Source organism: Bos indicus, chromosome X (assembly GCF_029378745.1).
Source record: "Bos indicus isolate NIAB-ARS_2022 breed Sahiwal x Tharparkar chromosome X, NIAB-ARS_B.indTharparkar_mat_pri_1.0, whole genome shotgun sequence".
In the NCBI taxonomy this organism is placed as follows: Eukaryota; Metazoa; Chordata; class Mammalia; order Artiodactyla; family Bovidae; genus Bos; species Bos indicus.
This window is the reverse complement of record NC_091789.1, coordinates 114828477-114851066: the sequence shown is the minus strand read 5'-3', so window position 1 is coordinate 114851066 and position 22590 is coordinate 114828477. Positions and strand designations below refer to the sequence as shown.

General features: G+C 36.5%; 1 protein-coding gene across 4 annotated transcripts in view; it reads left to right on the top strand.

Annotated features, from left to right (window-relative positions):
* Positions 1–22590, top strand: part of CFAP47 (cilia and flagella associated protein 47) — a 562308-nt gene that overhangs the window by 374517 nt on the left and 165201 nt on the right. For all 4 annotated transcript variants that reach the window (XM_070784977.1, XM_070784976.1, XM_070784975.1 and 1 more), the window contains 5 exons: positions 5089–5264; positions 6800–6907; positions 7913–8021; positions 13409–13513; positions 19903–20059. In XM_070784977.1, coding sequence (XP_070641078.1) covers positions 5089–5264; positions 6800–6907; positions 7913–8021; positions 13409–13513; positions 19903–20059 — 655 coding nt within the window. The remainder of the gene's footprint in view (positions 1–5088; positions 5265–6799; positions 6908–7912; positions 8022–13408; positions 13514–19902; positions 20060–22590) is intronic.

Below are 22590 nucleotides of genomic sequence, written 5' to 3'. Positions count from 1 at the left end.
GTGAACTGGTCATCAGCTATGCCTGGGTACAAGAGAACCTAGGAAATGCAACCTCTGGTTGGACAGCCACTCCCAATGATATCTTTATACTATGAAACACAGCACTTAATTACACTTTATACTCTCCAGCACAAAATTTTGCTGGAAAAATGATATTTCTGCCATGTCTAAGTAGATGAGAAATATTTAGCCTATAGCCCACAGTCTAGACTTTGTATGCCATGACCAGAACACAAAGGGAGTGGGAGTGTTTTCTTTAAGGAGTGGAAACTGACAGTTTAATGCCCATTGGATTTTGGTGAGTTCCTGTCCACAGATTGGACCATATATAAAGGGGAAATGGCTAGAGTGAAAGCAGCTACATTTCCACTGATACGTGCTAAGACCTTGTGTGTCTAAATGGATTTTCCTCTGTGGAAGGAGATTGGGCTTGGGCTGTTTTAAAAGATTCAAGGTATATTCTGCTAGAGTGAGAAGAACCCAAAAGAGTCTACATGGTGGTAATGTTAGAAAGTGTGAAAGAAAGGGACCTAGAAAGTCAACTGGAGAAGTGCAACCAGCATCAGTTAATTTGTTCTTTGACCTCTCATCCCATCTATATGCTGTGACCTGATGGCGTCATATTAGCACAGTGATTACAGGAGGAGAGGAAGTCAGAGCAGGCAGTTGAAAAGAACACATCATGTGTACCTTTTTCTTCACAAGCAGTCTGAAAAATCACCAGAAAGCCCCAGGAGTAGGGACGAGGTGCCAGGTAGAGAAATCAGGAAAAATATTCATTGGATATGGGATGTAAGTGTTGATTGATTTTGTACTTCTTTGCCTATCTAACAATGAAACTCTCCAGCATTGGGGACCATCCTAAGATAACAACAATGATCTGGAAAGGGAACTCTCGCCTGGTTTGGAGAGCAGTAATGGGAGAGAGAAACTGTTTTCAGATTATACTCCACTAAGTTTAGTTCATCAGGTGAACCCATTACCATGACAATAAATGAACAAGATGAATTTAGATGGACAAGATGAATTTAGACAGTGATAATTCTCCAAACAAAAATAGCCCAGGGTTTCATTGAGGATGGCACAAAGACTGAAGCAGTGCAACCAGGTAGAGAGATTAACAAATATATAAGCCCTTGGGGCAGAATGAGCTTGGTGGAAAGGGACCTACCAAGGAGGAGCTCAGGCACTTCAGGAACAGGAAAGAGATTATTAGGCTGGATCTTGGACAGAAATGGTAAAGAGATGATTTGTGATTAGAACCATCTTAAGAAATGTTGTTGGGAAATTTGTTGTTGTTCAGTCACTAAGTCGGGTCTGACTCTTTGCGACCCAACTGCAGCACGGCAGACTTCCCTGTCCTTCACCATCTCCCAGAGTCTGCTCAAACCCATGTCCACTCAGTCAGTGATGCCACCCAACCATCTCATCTCCTGTCACCTTTCTCCTCCTGCCCTCAATCTTTTCCAGCATCAGGGTCTTTTCCAGTGAGTTGACTCTTCACACCAGGTGGTCAAAGTATTAGAGCTTCATCTTCAGCATCAGTATTTCCAATGAATATTCAGGTTTGTTTCCCTTTAGGATTGACTGGTTTGATCTCCTTGATGTTCAAGGGACTCTCAAGAGTCTTCTCCAGCACCACAATTTGAAAGCTTCAAGGCTTCAGTGCTCAACCTTCTTTATGGTCCAACTCTTGCATCCATACATGACTACTGGAAAAACCATAGCTTTGACAAGATGGACTTTTGTCAGCAAAGTGATGTCTCTGCTTTTGAATATGCTGTCTAGGTTTATCATAGCTTTTCTTCTAAGGAGCAAGTGTCTTTGAATTTCATGGCTGCAGTCACCATCCACAGTGATTTTGAAGCCCAAGAAAATAAAATCTGCCACTGTTTCCACTTTTTCCTCATCTATTGGCCATGAAGTGATGGGACCACATGCCATGGTCTTAGTTTTTTGAATGTTGAATTTTAAACCAGCCTTTTCACTCTCCTCTTTCACCTTCCAGATTAATGTTGACAGTATTTTGGCAGATGGATATTTATTAGAAATTACTTATATGATACCATGTATGAAATGTATCATTTGTGGCTCTTTATCTGTTTAAACTTTGAAGAAAATAATATTCATACCATAATGAAAATTAGAAAGTTTTTTATAGTATTGTTAAATTTGACCTATTTTACCATACTTGGAGTACAGAACAATTAATTGGAAACTTCCGTCATCTTCTTTTTTTTTTTTTTTTTAACTATAATGAGCTATCTTTTTCTATTGAGTTTGTTGCTGTTTTCAAGACAACAAAGAGTTTGGTTGTGGGGTTCTCCAGAGATTGCAGTGCTACTCAGTGCTTGTGGCTCTAAGCAATTGGTGATTGCTTTCTGCAAGGCTCCTCTGTGAAGGATTTTGAGGGGTATCCAGACCTACTGGATAAGAGTGAAATGGTCAAGTGATGATACTTGCCATGAATGTGTCAAGGAGGAACTGTGATATAGGTGCCACTTAACTGCCATCCATAGCTCAGTTGGTAAAGAATCTGCCTGCAATGCAGGAGACTCCAGTTCAATTCCTGGGTCGGGAAGATTCCCTGGAGAATGAATAGGCTACCCACTCTTGGGCTTCCATTGTGGCTCAGCTGGTAAAGAATCTGCCTACAGTGCTGGAGACCCTGGTTCTATCGCTGAGTTGGAAAGATCCCCTGGAGAAGGGAAAGGCTACCCATTCCATTATTCTGACCTGGAGAATTCCATGGACTGATAGGATCACAAAGAGTTGGACACAACTAAGCAACTTTCATTTCGCATTTCCTAAGAAGTTTGGCCAACTGTGTAGAATGTCATAACAGATTTCTAACACAAAGTTTCTGTTATATGGCTTGCAATTCAGAGAGACAACAGTAGATTTAAACTGATTTTGCTTTATTTTGTGTTAATAGTTTACATGTGATAAGACATAAAGCAATCACACATCCCAGTACTATTTTTCCCTCTTTAGACTAGAGTTTTTCAGTGTACAGGTCTTGAAATGTGACTCGGTTAAAATAAGCATTATTATTATTTTTTTATTTTTTAGAAAAGATGACTAGGATAGGATAGGATAAAGTAGGATAGGAAAGAATATATCATAGAAGTCACAAGTGGTAAGAGTAGGGACTGTTTTGTGAAACTTTTTTTTCCCAGTGACATGTGTATATGAGCCAATAGTAATATAAAATGGAGTTAGATCTTAGCATTTTTACTTCTTTGAAGAAGCTGTATCATTGTCTTACAGTGACACTTTCTCTGAAAAATATCTGAGTAATAGACCAGGATAAATATCTAGTCCAAAATGCCTTATTTCAATTTTCTGTCTAAAGACCTTGGCAGAGTGTCTAGGCTATTATATGGTGGTTGGGATTTGTTATCATGACATATTACTTTGGGTTAGTTGTTGATTTGCTTGACCCTCAGAACTTTCTAGGAGGCTGTGTTTTGTAACAGTCTTACAAGTATGTCAGGTTGCCTAGGAAATAGTATAATTTGTGACATAATGCCATTGTTGAGTTTTTTGCATGTTATACTTTATTTCTTCCTTGTTTATAATTATGAGCATGGATATTTTACTGTAGGAGTTTAATGGCCATTTATTTTAGGAATCCATGATTCTAATATCTCCAGAAACTATTGTAAATGACCATTTTCCATTGCATTTATGATTAAGTCTGATTTGTAGTAAATGATATCTACTTTCATCTAGTAATTATAAACTTATATATATATATCCTTGATTTCCATCTTTCCTCGACAGATTATGTTTACCACACTAAATGCTATTTCTGTTCCCCGAAAATATAATATTTATCCACTCATTTATTTATACAGAGGTAATCAAGAAAATGCTGTTCCATGGACAAAGCAGTAATGGCTATCTTGAAGATACGTTGTGTGAATAACTCTCTCCCCATCACCACCTGTCCCCACCATGTCCTATAATGTGATTTGATAAATTTCAAAATAGCTCCATGTGCCAAAGAACACCCATTATCGAGCTTTAAATTATGGCTAAAATGTCCAACATTCTCCATTTAATTAGGTTAAATCATTATAGACAATTGGCTTTTTGTTAACATTGAGTTATGCCCTGCCTGTTTAATCACCTTTGACACATTTGCTTCAATTAATGGCTTTTACTGTAGTGGAGATCACAGCTGTAATGGGATAAGATAAACGTCATTACATAGAGAGCAGACTTGTGGTTGCCAAGTCGGGGGGAGGGGAGACATGGCAACTGGGGTTAACAGGTACAAACTATTATTATATATAGGATGGATGAACAACGAAGTCCTACTGTATAGCGCAGGGAACTATATTCAATATCTTGTGTTAAACTAAACTATATGGAAAAGAATATGAAGAAGAATATATGTATAACTGACTCACTTTGCCATATAGCAAAAATTAACACAGCATTGTAAATCAACTACGCTTAAATAAAATTTTTAGACAAAGATATGTCATTAGCCAAAATGGATCAGAATGAGAATCAGGAAATGTCTTGGAATGTAAAGTGTGCCTTCCAGGCACACTTGGGAGCCAGAACCAGAAAAACTAGACAGAAGGAAGGCCTCTAAATGGGAAGGTAGTCATGTCATCAGCATAATTTGATTTTTTTAGCCCCATCCCAGATCTACTGAATCAGGATCTTTGAGGAAGGGGGCCAGTAATCCATATTTCAGTAATGTCTACAGATGATTCTTAAGATGCTAAAGCCTGATACCACAGCTAGAGGAAACATTGACATACAGACTTCATAATAATAATTGTACTGATGAAAAATATACTTTAATTGTATATAATTTTGAAGTTTCCTGAGTATTTAGCTAGGTGGATCTCTTAGACTATTTGTTTTTGAAAACAATAATTTTATAATTTACCAAGGCTAAGCAAAGAAAATACATAAGAGATTAAAAGGGTGAGGTACATTCATTAGTGGACTAAAGAGAAAAATATAAAACAATGGCCTAATGTATAAAAATTTCTTGGTTTTCCATAGGACAAAGACTCTATGCTGAAGGTTAGAGCTAATTACATATTTCTTTTGTAATTCTAGGAGAGTTTTTATATTGAAGTACCTCTCTTTAATCCAGAAGAGAAAATTATTCACTTCGATGTGCTCTTCTCAAGTGCTGCCTTTAGTGGAGTCGATGAACTTGACCTATTTCCACTAGATTCTATCAGCTGTATCATATATTATTCTCCAGCACGTACAGGCTTTACAGAAGAAAGGTATGGTTTGAATGTGTCATTATACTTATTGTTTATCCCTTGAAATTAACCTTTCAAATTATTTCTTTGCATAGTATAATCATTCAGATTACACTTGCTCATAGTTTTAATTTTGTTTAATATCATTCATTGCTAAAATATACTAATTTAGAGTGACCATTGTTTTCTTTAGTGCAAAGATATTATTTATTGGAATATCAAGTTTAATAATGCCTAAATTGCCCCCTATATACTCTCTTTCACCTCACTTTTTGTTAACCATATTTTTCTGGGTATAAAAATTGAGCCAAATGAACATGATTCCATAAGGACTAGGGGTTAAACTTTCAGTATTCTTAATAAAAATTCATTTATATATTCTCAATTAAATGCAAATCACAAACATACACATATTAGCAGTGCAATGGCAAGTGTTCTTATGGCATAATTATGAGAAACTTTCTTTGCACTGTTTTCACACACACAGAAACACGTAGCCTCTATACTCATAATTAACTCACCTTATGGTAAAATTTCTTTGTTTCAACAGTAACATCCAATTGTTACAGTTTTAAAGATTGTACTTAACTTATTATTGGTGTGTACAATGCATTCCATTACTAGCTTTTTGCTAATTTATATACTCTTTCAGAGTTAGAATAATTCTTATTTTAATGAATGATGAAGAAATAAACGTATTTGCAAAATTGTAAAGGATAAACATTTTTATAATGTAAAGCATGTAAATTAAGGTCATAATGTATATAGAAGACACTATTTTGCTAGATTATCATTAGAAATGTGGGCCTGTCTCCTCTCCCCAGTGTGACTGTAGAGGTATTGTGAGCACAGACTGAATCTTGGAGTTGGTCAGCTAAACCGTCATTTAAAAGTCATACTTTGGTCTGATACTTACTGCCTGCTCTCTCTGTTATCATTGCTAGAGCATATATTTTACATACATACACACCTAAAATTCCCAGAGTAACCATAAGAGGTAGGAATGAGTGTTCCCATTTTATAAATGGTGAAATTGAAGTTCGACAAGTTAGGTGACTTGTTCAAGGCTGTACAGATAAAAGATGATAGAGCTGGAATACCGGCCCAGTTTTATTTTTAGACTGTCACATGCTCTTTGTCTCCCCAGAGGAGAGCACATGCTGATGATAAAGGCAGCTTTCCAGAGCTGCATGTCACTTGATAGTCTTCATGTGAAAATCAACTACATCTGATTTAATCACAGTTCAAACACAGGACTCTACTTGTTCTAGCTACTGTAAGATAATCGAATCACCTATGCTTAAGCATTTTACATTGATTCAACAGGCATTTATTAGACAGATATTCATGATAATACTTTATCTTGAATAAGAAGTGATTTTCTCACCAAAAATGAAAAAAAAAAAATCTAAAACAAGAGTAGAATGTGTCACAGAATGATTGTCAAATGTTATATTTGGAACCACCTATTTGGGATTTATTTTCTCTGCCAAATTTATTTTGCATACAAACTAGATCTGCTGACAAGATTTTTTTTTTATTTTTCTTTCCACCAGCATTATTTTTCAGCCTGATTTGGGTCTAGAGTTTTGGTATTTACTGAAAATAACTACCGACATTCCAGAAGCAACCATGATGAAAGAAATATATTGTGACCTTGGAAAGTAAGTTCTTTTTAATAGATATTGTTATACTGCAGTTACTCTTTTTAAATAGGACAAACATATATTTTGTTTTAGTAATTGTTTTTCTTCTCTAGGGAAGTTTGCTACTTAAACTATCCTGTGGAAAACTTGTGTGAAAAGAAAAACGTATCAGGAAGGAGACCTATTAGGAAGGAGACGCTTTTGTTCAAAGTGATTATTGCAAGGGAGGAAAAGGAACTGTTAAAATAGTTGTCAGGGGACTATTGCAATTCAGAGAATACTTTCCTCTCAGAAATCTACAAGCTACTCAGTATCAAACAGAACAAGCTTTTTTCTTTAACAGGCTAAAGGAGGAGCAAGCAAAGATAACCAGAATCTTTGGAGGGAAAGCTAGACAGGAAGGGGAAATGACCGGTAGGGACTGATAGGAAAAAGGGTTTTTCTGTGGTCAGTTAATTCCCAGAAGAATCTCAGAAGGGAGACAGATTCCACTTTTTTGGTACTTGCTCAGGCTTGGGGACAAGCAGAGTTCAGTGGCCTATCGAAAAGATAGAAGGCTGACTCGAGTTTGCTCAAGGCAAAGCAAGAGGGTAAACAATGGGCAACTGAGAATACTCGATCATTTGGTTAATACCATGAAATATGACCATTTATATTTAGGGGACTGAGTTCCTATTACATGTCTGACGTCAAGTTTAGTGCTGATACATAAGGGTAGTTCAGCTCAGTTCAGAGCAAGTGACTTATTAAGGAGGTATGTTCCCAGTAAGAAATATTAGTAAGAGAATGGGGGAAACAGAATAAGCAAAGGGAAGAAGCTAAGCAAGGCAGTGATTACAGGTAAAATCCCAGACACTGGCTGATCCTTTGGAGAGCTTTGGAGCATAAATCACATCTCAGAATTTGGGTGTTAGAATTTGATCTTTTAGATGGATACACTTCAACCCATAATAGTCATCGAGTGTGTGAAATTATTATTGAACATTTTATGAACAAGTTCACTAGCTTTGTTTTTCCTTCCAGGGTTGTCACTGAGAAGATTTCTTTAGATAATCCTACACATGAAACCTTAGAGTTGCATGCAACAAACAGTAATACTGAAAATTTTGTCCTGGAGATTAAGAGAATACCAGTAAGTATATTCAGAAAGCTGAGTAACCTACCACTACTAGAACATTTTGCAGTTCTGATTTTGGCACACCATGGGGCATTAGCAATTGAATTGCAGATGCTATTTTTTTAAATATAACATTGGTGATATATATATATATGTATATATATCACCAATTTTAATTTATCAATGAAATCAGTATCATGTTCATATAAATTTTTGAAATTATAATGTATAGGCTAGATTCATGCTCATTTTCACTGATCTCTAAATAAATTGGTTGTGCTTTATTTCTGACCATTTTGGTAACCAGCTTTTTCTATAGTTACCTAAGTAATATGACTTTCTTTTCCCTTGATTTTAATTAGAGTGCTCTTTTTTTTTTCTCTTTTTTCTTTCTTTTTTTTAAAGAAACTTAATTTTTTAGAGAAGGTTCAGTTCAGTTCAGTTCACTTCAGTCGCTCAGTCGTGTCCGACTCTTTGCGACCCCATGAATCGCAGCACGCCAGTCCTCCCTGTCCATCACCATCTCCCAGAGTTCACTCAAACTCACGTCCATCAAGTCGGTGATTCCATCCAGCCATCTCATCCTCTGTCGTCCCCTTCTCCTCCTGCCCCCAATCCCTCCCAGCATCAGAGTTTTGTCCAGTGAGTCAACTCTTCACATGAGGTGGCCAAAGTACTGGAGTTTAAGCTTTAGCATCATGCCTTCCAAAGAACACCCAGGGCTGATCTCCTTCAGAACGGACTGGTTGGATCTCCTTGCAGTCCAAGAGACTCTCAAGAGTCTTCTCCAACACCACAGTTCAAAAGCATCAATTCTTCGGCGCTCAGCCTTCTTCACAGTCCAACTCTCACATCCATACATGACCACTGGAAGAACCATAGCCTTGACTAGATGGACCTTTGTTGGCAAAGTAATGTCTCTGCTTTTCAATATGCCATCTAGGTTGGTCATAACCTTTCTTCCAAGGACTAAACGTCTTTTAATTTCATGGCTGCAGTCACCATCTGCAGTGATTTTGGAGCACTAGAGAAGGTTAGGTCCACAGCAAAATTAGATAGAAGGTACCGCAATTTCCCATACACATCCTGCCTCCACTCATGGCACTCATGCACAGTCTCCCCAGCTATTAGTGTCCCCACCAAAATTATGCATTTTACTGATATGATTTTGACTAATATGATTAGTCTATATAAATCCCAGGGGGAGCAGTTCTTTTTAGCTTTTCCTTAGTTCCTACCCACCGCTCCCTCCCCACAGACAGTGCTGACAGCTTTGCTTCCCTCTCCTTTCTCTGCCTCATTTTCTCATCCTTGGTTCCTGATAAGAGACTGGAGCCATTCACTGGGTCTCCATCCCTCTATCTTCCCCCAGATAACAAAACAAGAGCTGAAGAATCAGCATCCCTGTCTGTATTTCCAAAGCATGCTGCTGCTGCTAAGTCGCTTCAGTCGTGTCCGACTCTGTGCGACTCCTTAGACAGCAGCCCACCAGGCTCCCCCGTCCCTGGGATTCTCCAGGCAAAAATACTGGAGTGGGTTGCCATTTCCTTCTCCAATGCATGAAATTGAAAAGTGAAAGTGAAGTCGCTCAGTCGTGTCCGACTCTGAGCGACCCCATAGACCGCAGCCCACCAGGCTCCTCCGTCCATGGGATTCTCCAGGCAAGAGTACTGGAGTGGGGAGCCATTGCCCTCTCCATTCCAAAACATACCATACCAAATATATATAGTGAAAGACAAAACCATGCTTTCAAGTAAATTTCAAAATGATAGTTGCAATAGATTACTTTCTTCAGGGGACCATACAGTAAATTAAGAAACCCTATTAAGTAGATATGGTATTTAGATAAAGGATTTTATTGTTTGCTGTTTGACAATTATTTAACAAATCTACAATTGTGATTTCTCTGTTTATACTTTAATACTTGTCTCTTGTTACTCACTGGTTACCAGTTAATACCATAATATGAAATTAGTTCTTAATTGCCATGGTGTGTCAAATCAGATATTGCTAAGTATTACATTGCTGAAATTGGTGTATATGGTGTAATCTTAGGGAAATTATTTTAAAATGTATGTGTGTGTTTGTATTGCTTAACACCATATTGTCCATAAATTAAGCAGAATATGATGGTCAGGCTATAGTTTACATAGAACTGAAAACACTCATTAGACAGTGTTGTATTCATATTCTTTGTATAACTACTTTTACAGAGAGTGTAAACTGTGTTTCAAGGGAAAACAAATGTGTTATATTACAGATACCCCCTTACATCGCATAATGAAAAAGATCGTCTCAACTTTAACATGTCCAGCTATGGCTTTTTAGTCCATTCATTCTTTCATACATTTATCAAATATTATTGAGCACTGAATATGCAATTAATCTTAATATTAGGCAATAACTCAAAAATAAATCTATAGATAATTAAAGTATTATATGTTATAGAATCAATAGGAGCACACATTAATGGTAATGATAATAAATAGAAAGTATATTATATATCTATGTAGTTTTTAATGTATATATAACTTTATATACATATATAGATATATATGTATGATTTTATTCCTGTTATTGTTGTATAAGATTCATGTTTACATAGGTGAGGATTTTTAAATATTGATGATTATCCATAAATGCTTCAATAAGTAAACATAGATTATCAAGTAAAATAATTATATTAAAAACTTACTTTCTTCCATCTATATATTATGAAAAATATCAAAAAGATGCAGAAGTAGAATAATACAGTGCACAGACTTAAACCTTCTATCTTGGTTCTTATATTAATAATTTGTTTAATCTTTTCCCTCTCTTTTCTCTCTTACATTTCTTCCTATTCAATTTAAAAGTAAATTGTAGATACTATTTTAACAGTAAATACTTCAGATTATATTTCTTAAGAGCACTGTAGTCTCCATCATCTAGTATCTGATCCAAATTTCATTTTACCTAACTGTTGGAAGAATATCTTTCCCTCTTGAGCTAGGATCTAGTGTAAACTCAAAGATTGGAATTGGTTCTCCTAATGACACTTGTAATAAAATGTTTTTGCTTGTAATGAAATGTTTTTAAGTGTCAGAAAGCTGCTATATTTAGCATATTATGTATATATGTATCCCATTACACTAAACAAGTAGGTTTGCTGCAGTTAAATTCCATCCAACAGTGTTTATCTTTTCCTTGAAACCAGGGGAGATGAATTTTTCAATAAATTTTCTGTGGAAATAAAGGAATTGAGTTATTGGTTTGTTGTATACACAACCTCAATTTTTACCACTTGCCTCTGACATATACAAATGGAATTTGAGGCCAGAGAGGTCAAAGTATTTAAACTACATGATTAGTAAGTGGTAGAACTAGAGTTTAAAATCTCAATTAATGTAGTATTATATACTTTTACAATGAAATTGATGATTTCTTTTATGTATATATAGGGAGGAGGGAGAGAAATTCTTTTGTCACATTTGCTAAATTGAAAGAACATGTAAAATGCAACTTTTCTAATTTTTTTTACTCAATTCGATTCTGAAATTAAACTCCTTAAATGTGCATTAACTGATAGCATCAACACATTTGAAATATCAGAGGAAGATCCAGCCTGAAATTAAAAAAAAAAATTTGCTGCAGATAAACCACACATATATATAATAAGGAAGTAATTAACTCTGTTAATTCATGCAGCCATGAAATTAAAAGATGCTTGCTCCTTGGAAGGAGAACTATGACAAATCAGAAAAGTGAAAGTGAAAGTCACTCAGTCATGTCCGACTCTTTGCAACCCCATGGAATTCCCCAGGCCAGAATACTGGAGTGGGTAGCTGTTCCCTTCTTCAGGGGATCTTCCCAACCCAGGAATCGAACCCCGGTCTCCCATGTTGCAGGCAGATTCTTTACCAGCTGAGCCACAAGGAAGACCAAGAATACTGAAATGAGTAGCCTATCCCTTCTCCAGGGAATCTTCCCAACCTAGGAATCGAACCAGGGTTTCCTGCATTGCAGGCAGATTCTTTACCAACTGAGCTACCAGGGTAGCCCTTAATAGTGTATTAAAACACAAAGACATAACTTTTCTGACAAAGGTCTGTCTAGTCAAAGCTGTGGTTTTTCCAGTAGTCATGTGTGGATGTGAGAGTTGGCCCATAAAGAAGGCTGAGCACCAAAGAATTGATGCTTTTGAATTATGATGCTGGAGAAGACTCTTGAGAGTCCACTGGATAGTAAGGAGATCAAACCAGTCCATCCTAAAGGAAATCAACCCTGAATATTCATTGGAAGGACTGATGCTGAATCTGAAGCTGCAATACTTTGGCCACTTGATGTGAAGAGCCGACTCATTGGAAAAGACCCTGATGCTGGGATAGATTGAGGGCAAAAGGAGAAGAGGGTGGCAGAGAATGAGATGGTTAGATAGCAGCACCAACTCAGTGTGCATGAATTTGAGCAAACTCTGGGAGAAGTGAAGGACAGGGAAGTCTGGCATGCTGCAGTTCATGGAGTCGCAAAGAATCCGACACGACTTAACAACTGAACAACTGCAACAAATTAACTCTGTTCTAAAAGTAAGTTTGTATGTTTGTTCATGGTTATTCTCAGAGTTTATTAAACAGTAAATGCTATATCCTATGATGATTGAAAGACATTGATAAACTGCAGGTTTCCTTTTTCAAAAGTTATCTGGCAAACTATATTAGTGAAAAAATAATTTACTTACTTTTCAAACATATAACATTCATTCAGTCATTCTATAAGTGTTGATAGTAAATGTTACATTATTCACAGTGTAGTTTTTTGATTACTTAAGATCTTCAAGTCCTCATTCTATTATGATAGAATTTTTAGCTTCTTTTACAGTCTCTGAAGCAGTAACTCATATACTAATACAATTCAGACTCAAGTTATTCCAGTAGGTCACACCTTGAGGATCTATGTGAGAGGACAAAGAGGATACTTCATTGTGCACTAAAGAAGAATATCTTACCTCTGCATTTAGACTGAGTTCATTTCTTTTGACCTCACCAAGGCTACAAGTTAGATTCCCAATAGTTTGACATGGTTCTTGAAATGGACAATAAGCAATGGGTTCTTAAATAAAATGCACATTTCCGTTATTTGGGGATTCCAACTCAGCTTAAAAGCTTAATCCTGATTTCCTTTTACAGATCAATGTAGTCATTGTCTTGAGGAAGAACGTGGTATATGCATTACTGAACACTGTTTAGTATCTTGGGCTGTTTCACCAATATTTGCCAAGCAACCATGCTGAAAATGGTTAATGTGTACAAGGCAACATGTTAACCACACAAGCATCTACCTGGCATATATCTAGCACACAAAGATGCCGATTCAAGCAAAAGTATTGATTTTTGTTTCCCTTTCTTGTTTCTTAATTTACACAGCTGATCATACCTCCTAACTCAACCAGAGACGTACCTATTCACTTTCGTCCTTCTGCTCTTGGAAGAGCTAGTCATCAGACTTCTGTCATCTTTCACTGTGCTCAGGTATGATAGCGTATTCTTAGACCAGGACAGGTTAATTAAATTTTAAAGTTAATAAATATGTAAATCTAATTTATCCATTTGACATCTTTGCAAGCAAAATAACTTTATTGTAAATTATTATTTAAATGAACTTTTGAAAATATAGTATACATTATGTATGCACAGGCATTTAAGACGGCATCTTTAAATTCTTAGATCACTTGAATGAAAGAGAATATAAACCCAGATTTAAAATGTAGGTACAAATGTAAATGCCAAATTGCTAGCATTTATGTTAATTTTCTGACTTGGATTTTATTACTCAAGTTTTCATGAACTTAAATATAAAATTGTATGAAATCTAAATCTTGCAAGTAGTGTGTTTTTTCCCACTCTATTTTCATCTGAATAATAATAATTTTTAAAAACAGTAGTTTATTTTTTAACCATTTCTAAACTTGCTACATACCATTCTAAGAATTATTTCAATTCATTGTCACCAGAGTCCTTATGGTAAAAGTATGGTCAACCCCATTTTATGGCTCAGTCGGTGGTTGAACCTAGGACATCTTGCCTCAGCCCATCTTCATAACTATTTTTATAGCTACAGGCACACTGCCAAGTCATAACTGTTACTGCCAGTGAGAATTTTACAGTATTTATACGTTTATTATTATTTTTTACTTCTTCAAGTGTTGATGGGGGAGTAAAGTAAGTGGAAGGGTTTGCTTTATATCCAAGGAACTTAGAAAATCCTGTAATCTGGGAGGGAGTGAAATCAGATATAATGCAGAGGTCTCCATGTCAGTGAAAGGCTAGTATGTAACTCAAAAGAAAGTGAAAGGGAAAGTCACTCAGTCGTGTCCGACTCTTTGTGACCAGAATACTGGAGTGGGTAGCCTTTCCCTTCACCAGGGGATCTTCCCAACCCAGGGAAACCCAGGTCTCCCGCATTACAGGTGGATTCTTTACCAGCTGATCTGTAAGGGAAGCCCAAGTGCCTTCTTTTCCCCCCAAAATGTGTAATTTAGAAAAAAGTTTTTGAGGCTATTAAATTGTTTATATGATTACTGACTACTACATGACCTGAAGCAATACAATGGATTATGCTTGACTCTCAAAATATATATATATATATATATATATTTGTATATATATATATATATTTTTCATATATATGTTTTCTGTTTCCTGGGCACCATACAGGATCTTAGTTACCCAACCAGGGATCAAACCCATGCCCTCTGCATTGGGAGCATGGAGTCTTAACCACTGGACTGCCAGGGAAGTCCCATTGAATCAAAAATATTAAAGAAAATAAACAGTAATCCTTCTTATACAGAATAGAAGGTATAGTAGAGAGATTTTATTTCACAAAAATAATTTTAACATGGCTTATCTTTTAGCTCATGGCTTCATAGCAGCATCAGCCCTTTCATCTTCATTCTTGGAGATAATTTAGTTGCTTGCATTTCTGGTGGAACTTATATCTACTCAAGGTAGTCTGGCACATCAGCAGGGCAATGATGAGTTCTTCATCTTGATAGCTTTAGAAAATCCTAGCCTAGAGGTCAAAGTCACAATTCTTTATCAGACAGAAAAGAACTCAAACAAGTAATCAACTCAAACCTTTTTGTCAATCACTTTAACACTGGGCCTTGCTTTCAGTTATTCTCAGCCTATCCTTCCAAGCTGTAGCAAATTTCCAAGGTTTCATCTCTGGTTAGACTTAAATCTAACTGACTCATTTGAAAAGACCCTGATGCTGGGAGAGATTGAAGGTGGAAGGAGAAAGGGACGACAGAGGATGACATGGTTGGATGGCATCACTGACTCAATGGACATGAGTTGGAGTAAACCCAAACTTGATGATGTACAGGGAGGCCTGGCATGCTGCAGTCAATGGGGTCACAAGAGTCTGACACGACTGAGTGACTGAACTGAACTGAGACTTAAATCAATGTCAACCTTTTACCTAGAGTCCAGACCATGTCAACCTTTTCAATGTATTACCCTAACCCTTGTGATTTTTCCTGCCTTTTCTTTTTAGTTTTTTGCCTTTAATTTTTTTTTTTTTGTCCTTTTTCATCTCTGAATCATTGAGGGCTTCCTCTTAATTCGTCTAGTTGACATTTTGGGGCTTCCCTGTTGGCTCAGACGTTAAAGAATCTGCCTGCAATACAGGAGGCCCAGGTTCAATCCTTGGGTCAGGAAGATCCCCTGGAGGAGGAAATGGCAACCCACACCAGTATTCTTGTCTGGAGAATTCCATGGACAGAGGAGCCTGGCAGACTACAGTCTGTGGGGTTGTGAAGAGTCAGACACGACTGAGCAACTAACACTCACTGACAATTTTTTCAGGCAAAACTGTTTCATCCTAAAGTATTGATTTAACAAACTTTCTGAAAATGCAGTATATATGATGAATATGTAGACATAAAAATAAAATGTTTTAAAAATAAAATTTTAGGGTTACTTTTCTAAGTCTGTGAGTTTGCAATTACATTAACCACTAAGGAAAAACTCACATAGATTTTTGTTCCTCTCTTGATTTCACTGATGAATATATTTGAACTAACACACACAACTAAATAGCTGATTAATCAAAAATCTATTCTGTTAGTGCTTGTAACTATTTCTTAAAATGGTTCTTTGCTGAACTTAAGGAAATGGCCATGGATTATAATTTATTTCATTTGTTTCCAGTTTGGATCCATGTGAAGAACTCTGCATTATAAAAAAAAAAAATCTAACTTTAGGCTAAAGTTGTTTGTGTGGATTTTGAATCCTGAGATTAATTTGGTTAGGGCATCACAACTGTTAATATCATAAACTCAAAATATGCTTCCAGAGTGTTCCAAAGAGATTGTGTTACTGCATGACAAGATAAGAGGAACAATAGTAAGCAGCAAATATGATAAACAGGCCTTCTCTTTGATATCAAACATTATGTTCTGAGATTTTTCTCTTGGTTTTCAGTCATTTCATTTTTATTTTCAAATAGTTTCCATTACTTATTTATATTTGATTGTGTGACTTCCTGCATCTAAAGGTCAGAATAGTGGAAATGAAGGAAAAAAAGATCAAATCAAAGTGATTTTATTACCCAGCATGAGTCTGGTCCTTGCAGCCTGTGTCTATGGAAAACTCTCTTGATTCTTAGCAAGCTCAGATGCCCTTGAGCTCTACTCAGTGTGTGAGCCAGATCTACTGTCTTTTAATTACACTTGTTTCATTTTTCGGAAAAGGCAATGACACCCCACTCCAGTACTTTTGCCTGGAAAATCCCATGGACGGAGGAGCCTGGTGGGCTGCAGTCATGGGGTCACTACGAGTCGGACACGACTGAGCGACTTCACTTTCACTTTTCACTTTCATGCATTGGAGAAGGAAATGGCAACCCACTCCAGAGTTCTTGCCTGGAGAATCCCAGGAATGGGGGAGCCTGGTGGGCTGCCATCTATGGGGTCACACAGAGTCGGATACGACTGAAGCGACTTAGCAGGGTGATTGTTAGTGATTAATGTCCAAGAATGGTGGGGCGTGGTTTAACTTAAAAGCTCAGTATTCCAGACTACTTGGTGAAACATGAAAACATGATCTTCTGTTTTTGTAGTTTAGCGCATTTCCAATTGTTTAAAGTAAGCCAATTTCTGTCATCCATGATTTGTTTTATAAAATAGCCAAGAAATAATTTACATAAAACAGTTGTTAATGTAACTGAACCCTGATACTTGATTCTAGTCAATCAATTGTGTATGATCAAGCTCAGGCATCATAAGTGAAAATACAGTGAACCTATGCTCATAGAATTTCTAAATAAAAGTAATACAGGCACTTGAAGACATATGCAGATAAAACTTGCTTTTAATCCTCACTACTAAGACCTCTTGATGAAAGTGAACGTGGAGAGTGAAAAAGTTGGCTTAAAGCTCAACATTCAGAAAACAAAGATCATGGCATCCGGCCCCATCACTTCATGGGAAATAGATGGGGAAACAGTGGAAACAGTGTCAGACTTTATTTTTCTGGGCTCCAAAATCACTGCAGATGGTGACTGCAGCCATGAAATTAAAAGACGCTTACTCCTTGGAAGGAAAGTTATGACCAACCAGATAGCATATTCAAAAGCAGAGATATTACTTTGCCAACAAAGGTCCGTCTAGTCAAGGCTATGGTTTTTCCTGTGGTCATGTATGGATGTGAGAGTTGGACTGTGAAGAAGGCTGAGCACCGAAGAATTGATGCTTTTGAACTGTGGTGTTGGAGAAGATTCTTGAGAGTCCCTTGGACTGCAAGGAGATCCAACCAGTCCATTCTGAAGGATATCAGCCCTGGGATTTCTTTGGAAGGACTGATGCTGAAGCTGAAACTCCAGTTCTTTGGCCACCTCATGTGAAGAGTTGACTCATTGGAAAAGACTCTAATGCTGGGAGGGATTGGGGGCAGGAGGAGAAGGGGACAACAGAGGATGAGATGGCAGGATGGCATCACTGACTCGATGGATGTGAGTCTGAGTGAACTCCGGGAGTTGGTGATGGACAGGGAGGCCTGGCGTGCTGCGATTCATGGGGTCGCGAAGAGTCGGACACGACTGAGCGACTGAACTGATCTGAACTAAGACAGCATTTTATGGATTTGCTGTCACCACCCATCCTACTTGGAAAGAATCATAAAGTAAGTTTCCCTCTTTTTATTGGAACTTAAGCTTGAAAACATCTCTGTGGTTTTAGAGGTGATAAACTAGGACATTGTTAGTCAGTTTCAGTTCAGTCGTTCAGTCATGTCTGACTCTTTGTGACCCCATGAACCACAGCACGCCAGGCCTCCCTGTCCATCACCAACTCCCGGAATCCACCCAAACCCATGTCCATGGAGTTGGTGATGCCTTCCAACCATCTCATCCTCTGTCATCCCCTTCTCCTCCTGCCCTCAATCTTTCCCAGCATCAGGGTCTTTTCCAATGAATCAGCTCTTTGCATCAGGTAGCCAAAGTACTGGAGTTTCAGCTTCAGCATCAGTCCTTCCATTGAACACCCAGGACTGATCTCCTTCAGGATGGACTGGTTGGATCTCCTTGCAGTCCACAAGACTCTGAAGAGTCTTCTCCAACACCATGGTTCAAAAGCATCAATTCTTCAGTGCTCAGCTTTCTTCACAGTCCAACTCTCAGATCCATACATGACCACTGGAAAAACCATAGCCTTGACTAGATGGACCTTTGTTAGCAAAATAATGTCTCTGCTTTTTAATATGCTGTCTAGGTTGGTCATAACTTTCCTTCCAGGGAGTAAACGTCTTTTAATTTCATGGCTGCAATCACCATCTGCAGTGATTTTGGAGCCCCAAAAAATAAAATCAGCCACTGTTTCCCCATCTATTTGCCATGAAGTGATGGGACCGGATGCCATGATCTTAGTTTTCTGAATGTTGAGCGTTAAGCCAACTTTTTCATTCTCCTCTTTCACTTTCATCAAGAGGCTCTTTAGTTCTTCTTGTTAGTCAGTTTTTATTTAATGACCTCTTCACTCGTCAGTAACATTAGTAAAGTGTTTAGTGCAAAACAGAGTCTTAAGGGACTTTTATTCTAAATGAATACAAGGGTAACATTTTCAAACAGAGGTTTATGAAATGCCAATGAAAACAGTGGCCACTTTCAGTCTCCTTCGCATAATTTTGAGCCATTCTTTCATTTCATGTGATAAGAAAACATAGGCTGTACTAGATAATGGGAATAAGTAATATGACAATCGCAGTCATAAAGTATCCAGCTGCCAGTGCAGGAGATGCAGGTTCAATCCCTGGGTCAAGAAGATCCCCTGGAGGAAGAAATGGCAACCCACTCCAGTATTCTTGCCTGGAAAGTGCTATGAACAGACAAGTCTGGCAGGCTTACAAAGAGTTGGACACGACTGACCAACTGAGAACACAAGCACGCACACAAGTTGTTCTCACTTCTTTTTAATGAGACTTCAGTCTATGCCTCACCTTCTTTTCTTTAATGTGATAACTATCTAAAATTCATTTGAAATTCTAATGTTTTGGAAGCTTCATACAATGTTTAGTACACATTTTGTTAGACAAATTGATTTTTTTAAAAACCTTGAACAGAAATGCATGGTTTTCATTAAGATTTCTTTTATATATTGTTATCAATAACCTATATGTATTGAAATATGTTTAATACTTGAATACTGGTCTTTGGCCTTTTTTTCAGTATAAAAACATTGATTTTTCAGCAAAATCAAAAGGAATTTGGAAAAGTAAGGAAAGATAAAATGATGCTTGTTAAATATTAACAAAATACTTTTTTTCTGCCAAAATTTTTATGTGTTCTTTATTTATTAAGTGTTACAAATAAAAAATAGGTAATTACGACATATATGTTATGTATGTCTATCTTTAAACAGTTTAGTGAATGGATATTCCTCATCTCCGGAATAGGACTGTTCCCCCAGCCTCACGAAATACAAAAAGTAACTGCATACCTTCATCTTCAGACATGTATTCCTATACCTTTCCAAAATCCCACCAAAGAAGATGTTTTCATCGATATCTTACTAACTGGTAAGTTGTTTTCCTTTTACCTTTCATATGTTATTTTGTAATTATTATTCTATCACACTTATTCTATCATTGAATCTAAGCATTTTAGAGATAGTAGACACGTTGTAGAGATCCATTAGCTCAACAGCATAATTTTTTAAAAAGAAAACATAAGGTGTAAGAAATGCAATATCATGGCCAAAATCACAGCTCTAAAATGATGGAGCAAGAATCAGAAATTAGGAATCTGTATACCAAGTCAAATTCTCCTAATTTTATCTGGAAACCCAAATATGTAAATTATTAATAGTAAATTTTTATGATTTTTATGATATTACTCAAATATATCAATGCTTCTTCAAAACTTTATAAAAATTCTAGTGTTATAATTTTGTTTCCTTTGCCTTTTTTCCATATAAATAGCATAATCAGATTAAATTTTGGCTCCAACCAAGCTTGTTCCTCTTTTTATATCATTTTGAAGATGTATTTTTTTAATTCAGTTTTGTGAAGTGCTTGATCACTTTGTTAAATGACCAAATAATATGAGTCTGAAATAAAGATTAACTATTATACTGTATGTTTTATGAAACACATTTTAAATCTAATAATGGACTTTAATAATTTTAACTTTTCAACTATTATTGCCATGTCTGCTAAAGCTACTACTACTACAATGATCCATTTTTATAAAGTTCAATTTCACAGCTAATAGGAACACAAATGTTAGGGCTTATGATATAAATAACCAGTTTACTCTACACAATGGTTACACTGTTGGAATTCATGCTGTCATCATGAGTATATTACAGAATATTTTCTTGAGCCTTGGAAGCCCTGAGTATCAGCATTCTCCTTAACTTCTGTCAATCTGATTGTGGGAAAATTGTATCTTATCTTCATTGTATGTTTACTATTTTTTTTTTTTTCAATTCATGCTGAAGCTGAACACTGTCATTTACCTGTTAGAATTCTCATCTTTCCTGATCATCTCTTCCTGCTCTTGGTATGAAGTAATTAAGAAAAATTAAGAACATAATGTCATTTCATGTAAAATGCCCTTATTGATACTTCAACTATAATGAGAAGAGACATGCTGTTTAATAAAACTTGATTGCAGGCTCAAGGAAGTCAGCATTTTAATACGGAAGAGACTTAAGCATATGTATAAGCAGAAGCAAGAAGCCAGGGTTGAGCAAAAGTTAAAAAGATGTAAAGCTGGTAGGGTTTAACTGATGGGCCAAAGCTCAGAGATAACTGGGATCAGGGTTGAGGTAGAAGGAAGAGCCTTGAACAGGAAGTATGTTTCTACCTTTGAACAGATGATGGTATGTTAAAACAAATGTGAATGTAGATAAAAATGTAGGTGGTAGAGGCACTTTGGGATTAATAGCAATTAGCTTTATATTTGGGAGAAGGCAATGGCACCCCACTCCAGTACTCTTGCCTGGAAAATCCCATGGGCGGAGGAGCCTGGTAGGCTGCAGTCCATGGGGTCGCGAAGATTCGGACACGATTTTTATCTGCTGAGGAAAAGAGATATAGTAAGAGATTTGAAGAGTGGCACAGTGGGTTGAAATAAATATCTGGAGGGAAAAGAAGATACAGCTGACAAAATTCAAATAAAAAAAGATATTATATTTGGCTTGGATTGGGAACCATAAATTAAGGTAGGCACCAAGAAAATATGTGTTTGTGAACTTTGTACCAGTTGTCAGGCTTACAATTCCTGGTGTGGGAATACACAAGGCTGATTAATGGAACTTTCCAGGGTATGGAATTTTGAGGGCAGTTGTATCACTGTGAGTGTTATAAAAACATATTGGATCAAAATTTTAGCATTATAATAAAATTAATTTCTTAATTTTATTTCATTGTTCTAAATTTTTTTTCTCCTATATGACAAGAAAAAATAGTAAGCTTGATAATTAAAAATGTATTCTCTTTTTAAAAATTAATTTAAAAGTCTTTAATGTAAACTCACCATGTCCTGGGAGAATGTTTAGACTTAAAAGTTCTCCCCCTTCTTCCTTCAACCTGAAGAGACTGGAGACCAAGGAAGATGCTGACCTCTAATATCTTCCTCTCTTCCACTTTCTTCATTACTTTATGAAAAGATTCTTCCTTTCCTTTTCTTAATGATGGAATCTCTCTGTCCTAACTCCCTCACCCTTCCTTCTGTGGACTCTTTTTTTTCTAGCTGCCATATGCATATCTTCTTGTACTCATATTCCTTGGTGATTTGGCATCATAATTTGGCCTGAATTATTGAAGGGCCATATAGAAACATGACTGACAAAAAGAATAAAAATAGCTAACTTATATGACAAAGATCATAAGAGATTTACTACAAGCAACTATATGCCAATGAAATGGCCACAGTATTTAATTTTTTACTCTGTATAGTTTTGTTGTAAATTTATGTAAATATGAGTTTCTTAATTTCTAATTAGGATTTCTTAAATTCTAATTTTAATTCAATTTAGGTTTGCTTTTTCAAACTTTCTAAATTTATTTTTGAATTTGTGAAACATGTATTATTCAAAAGTCAT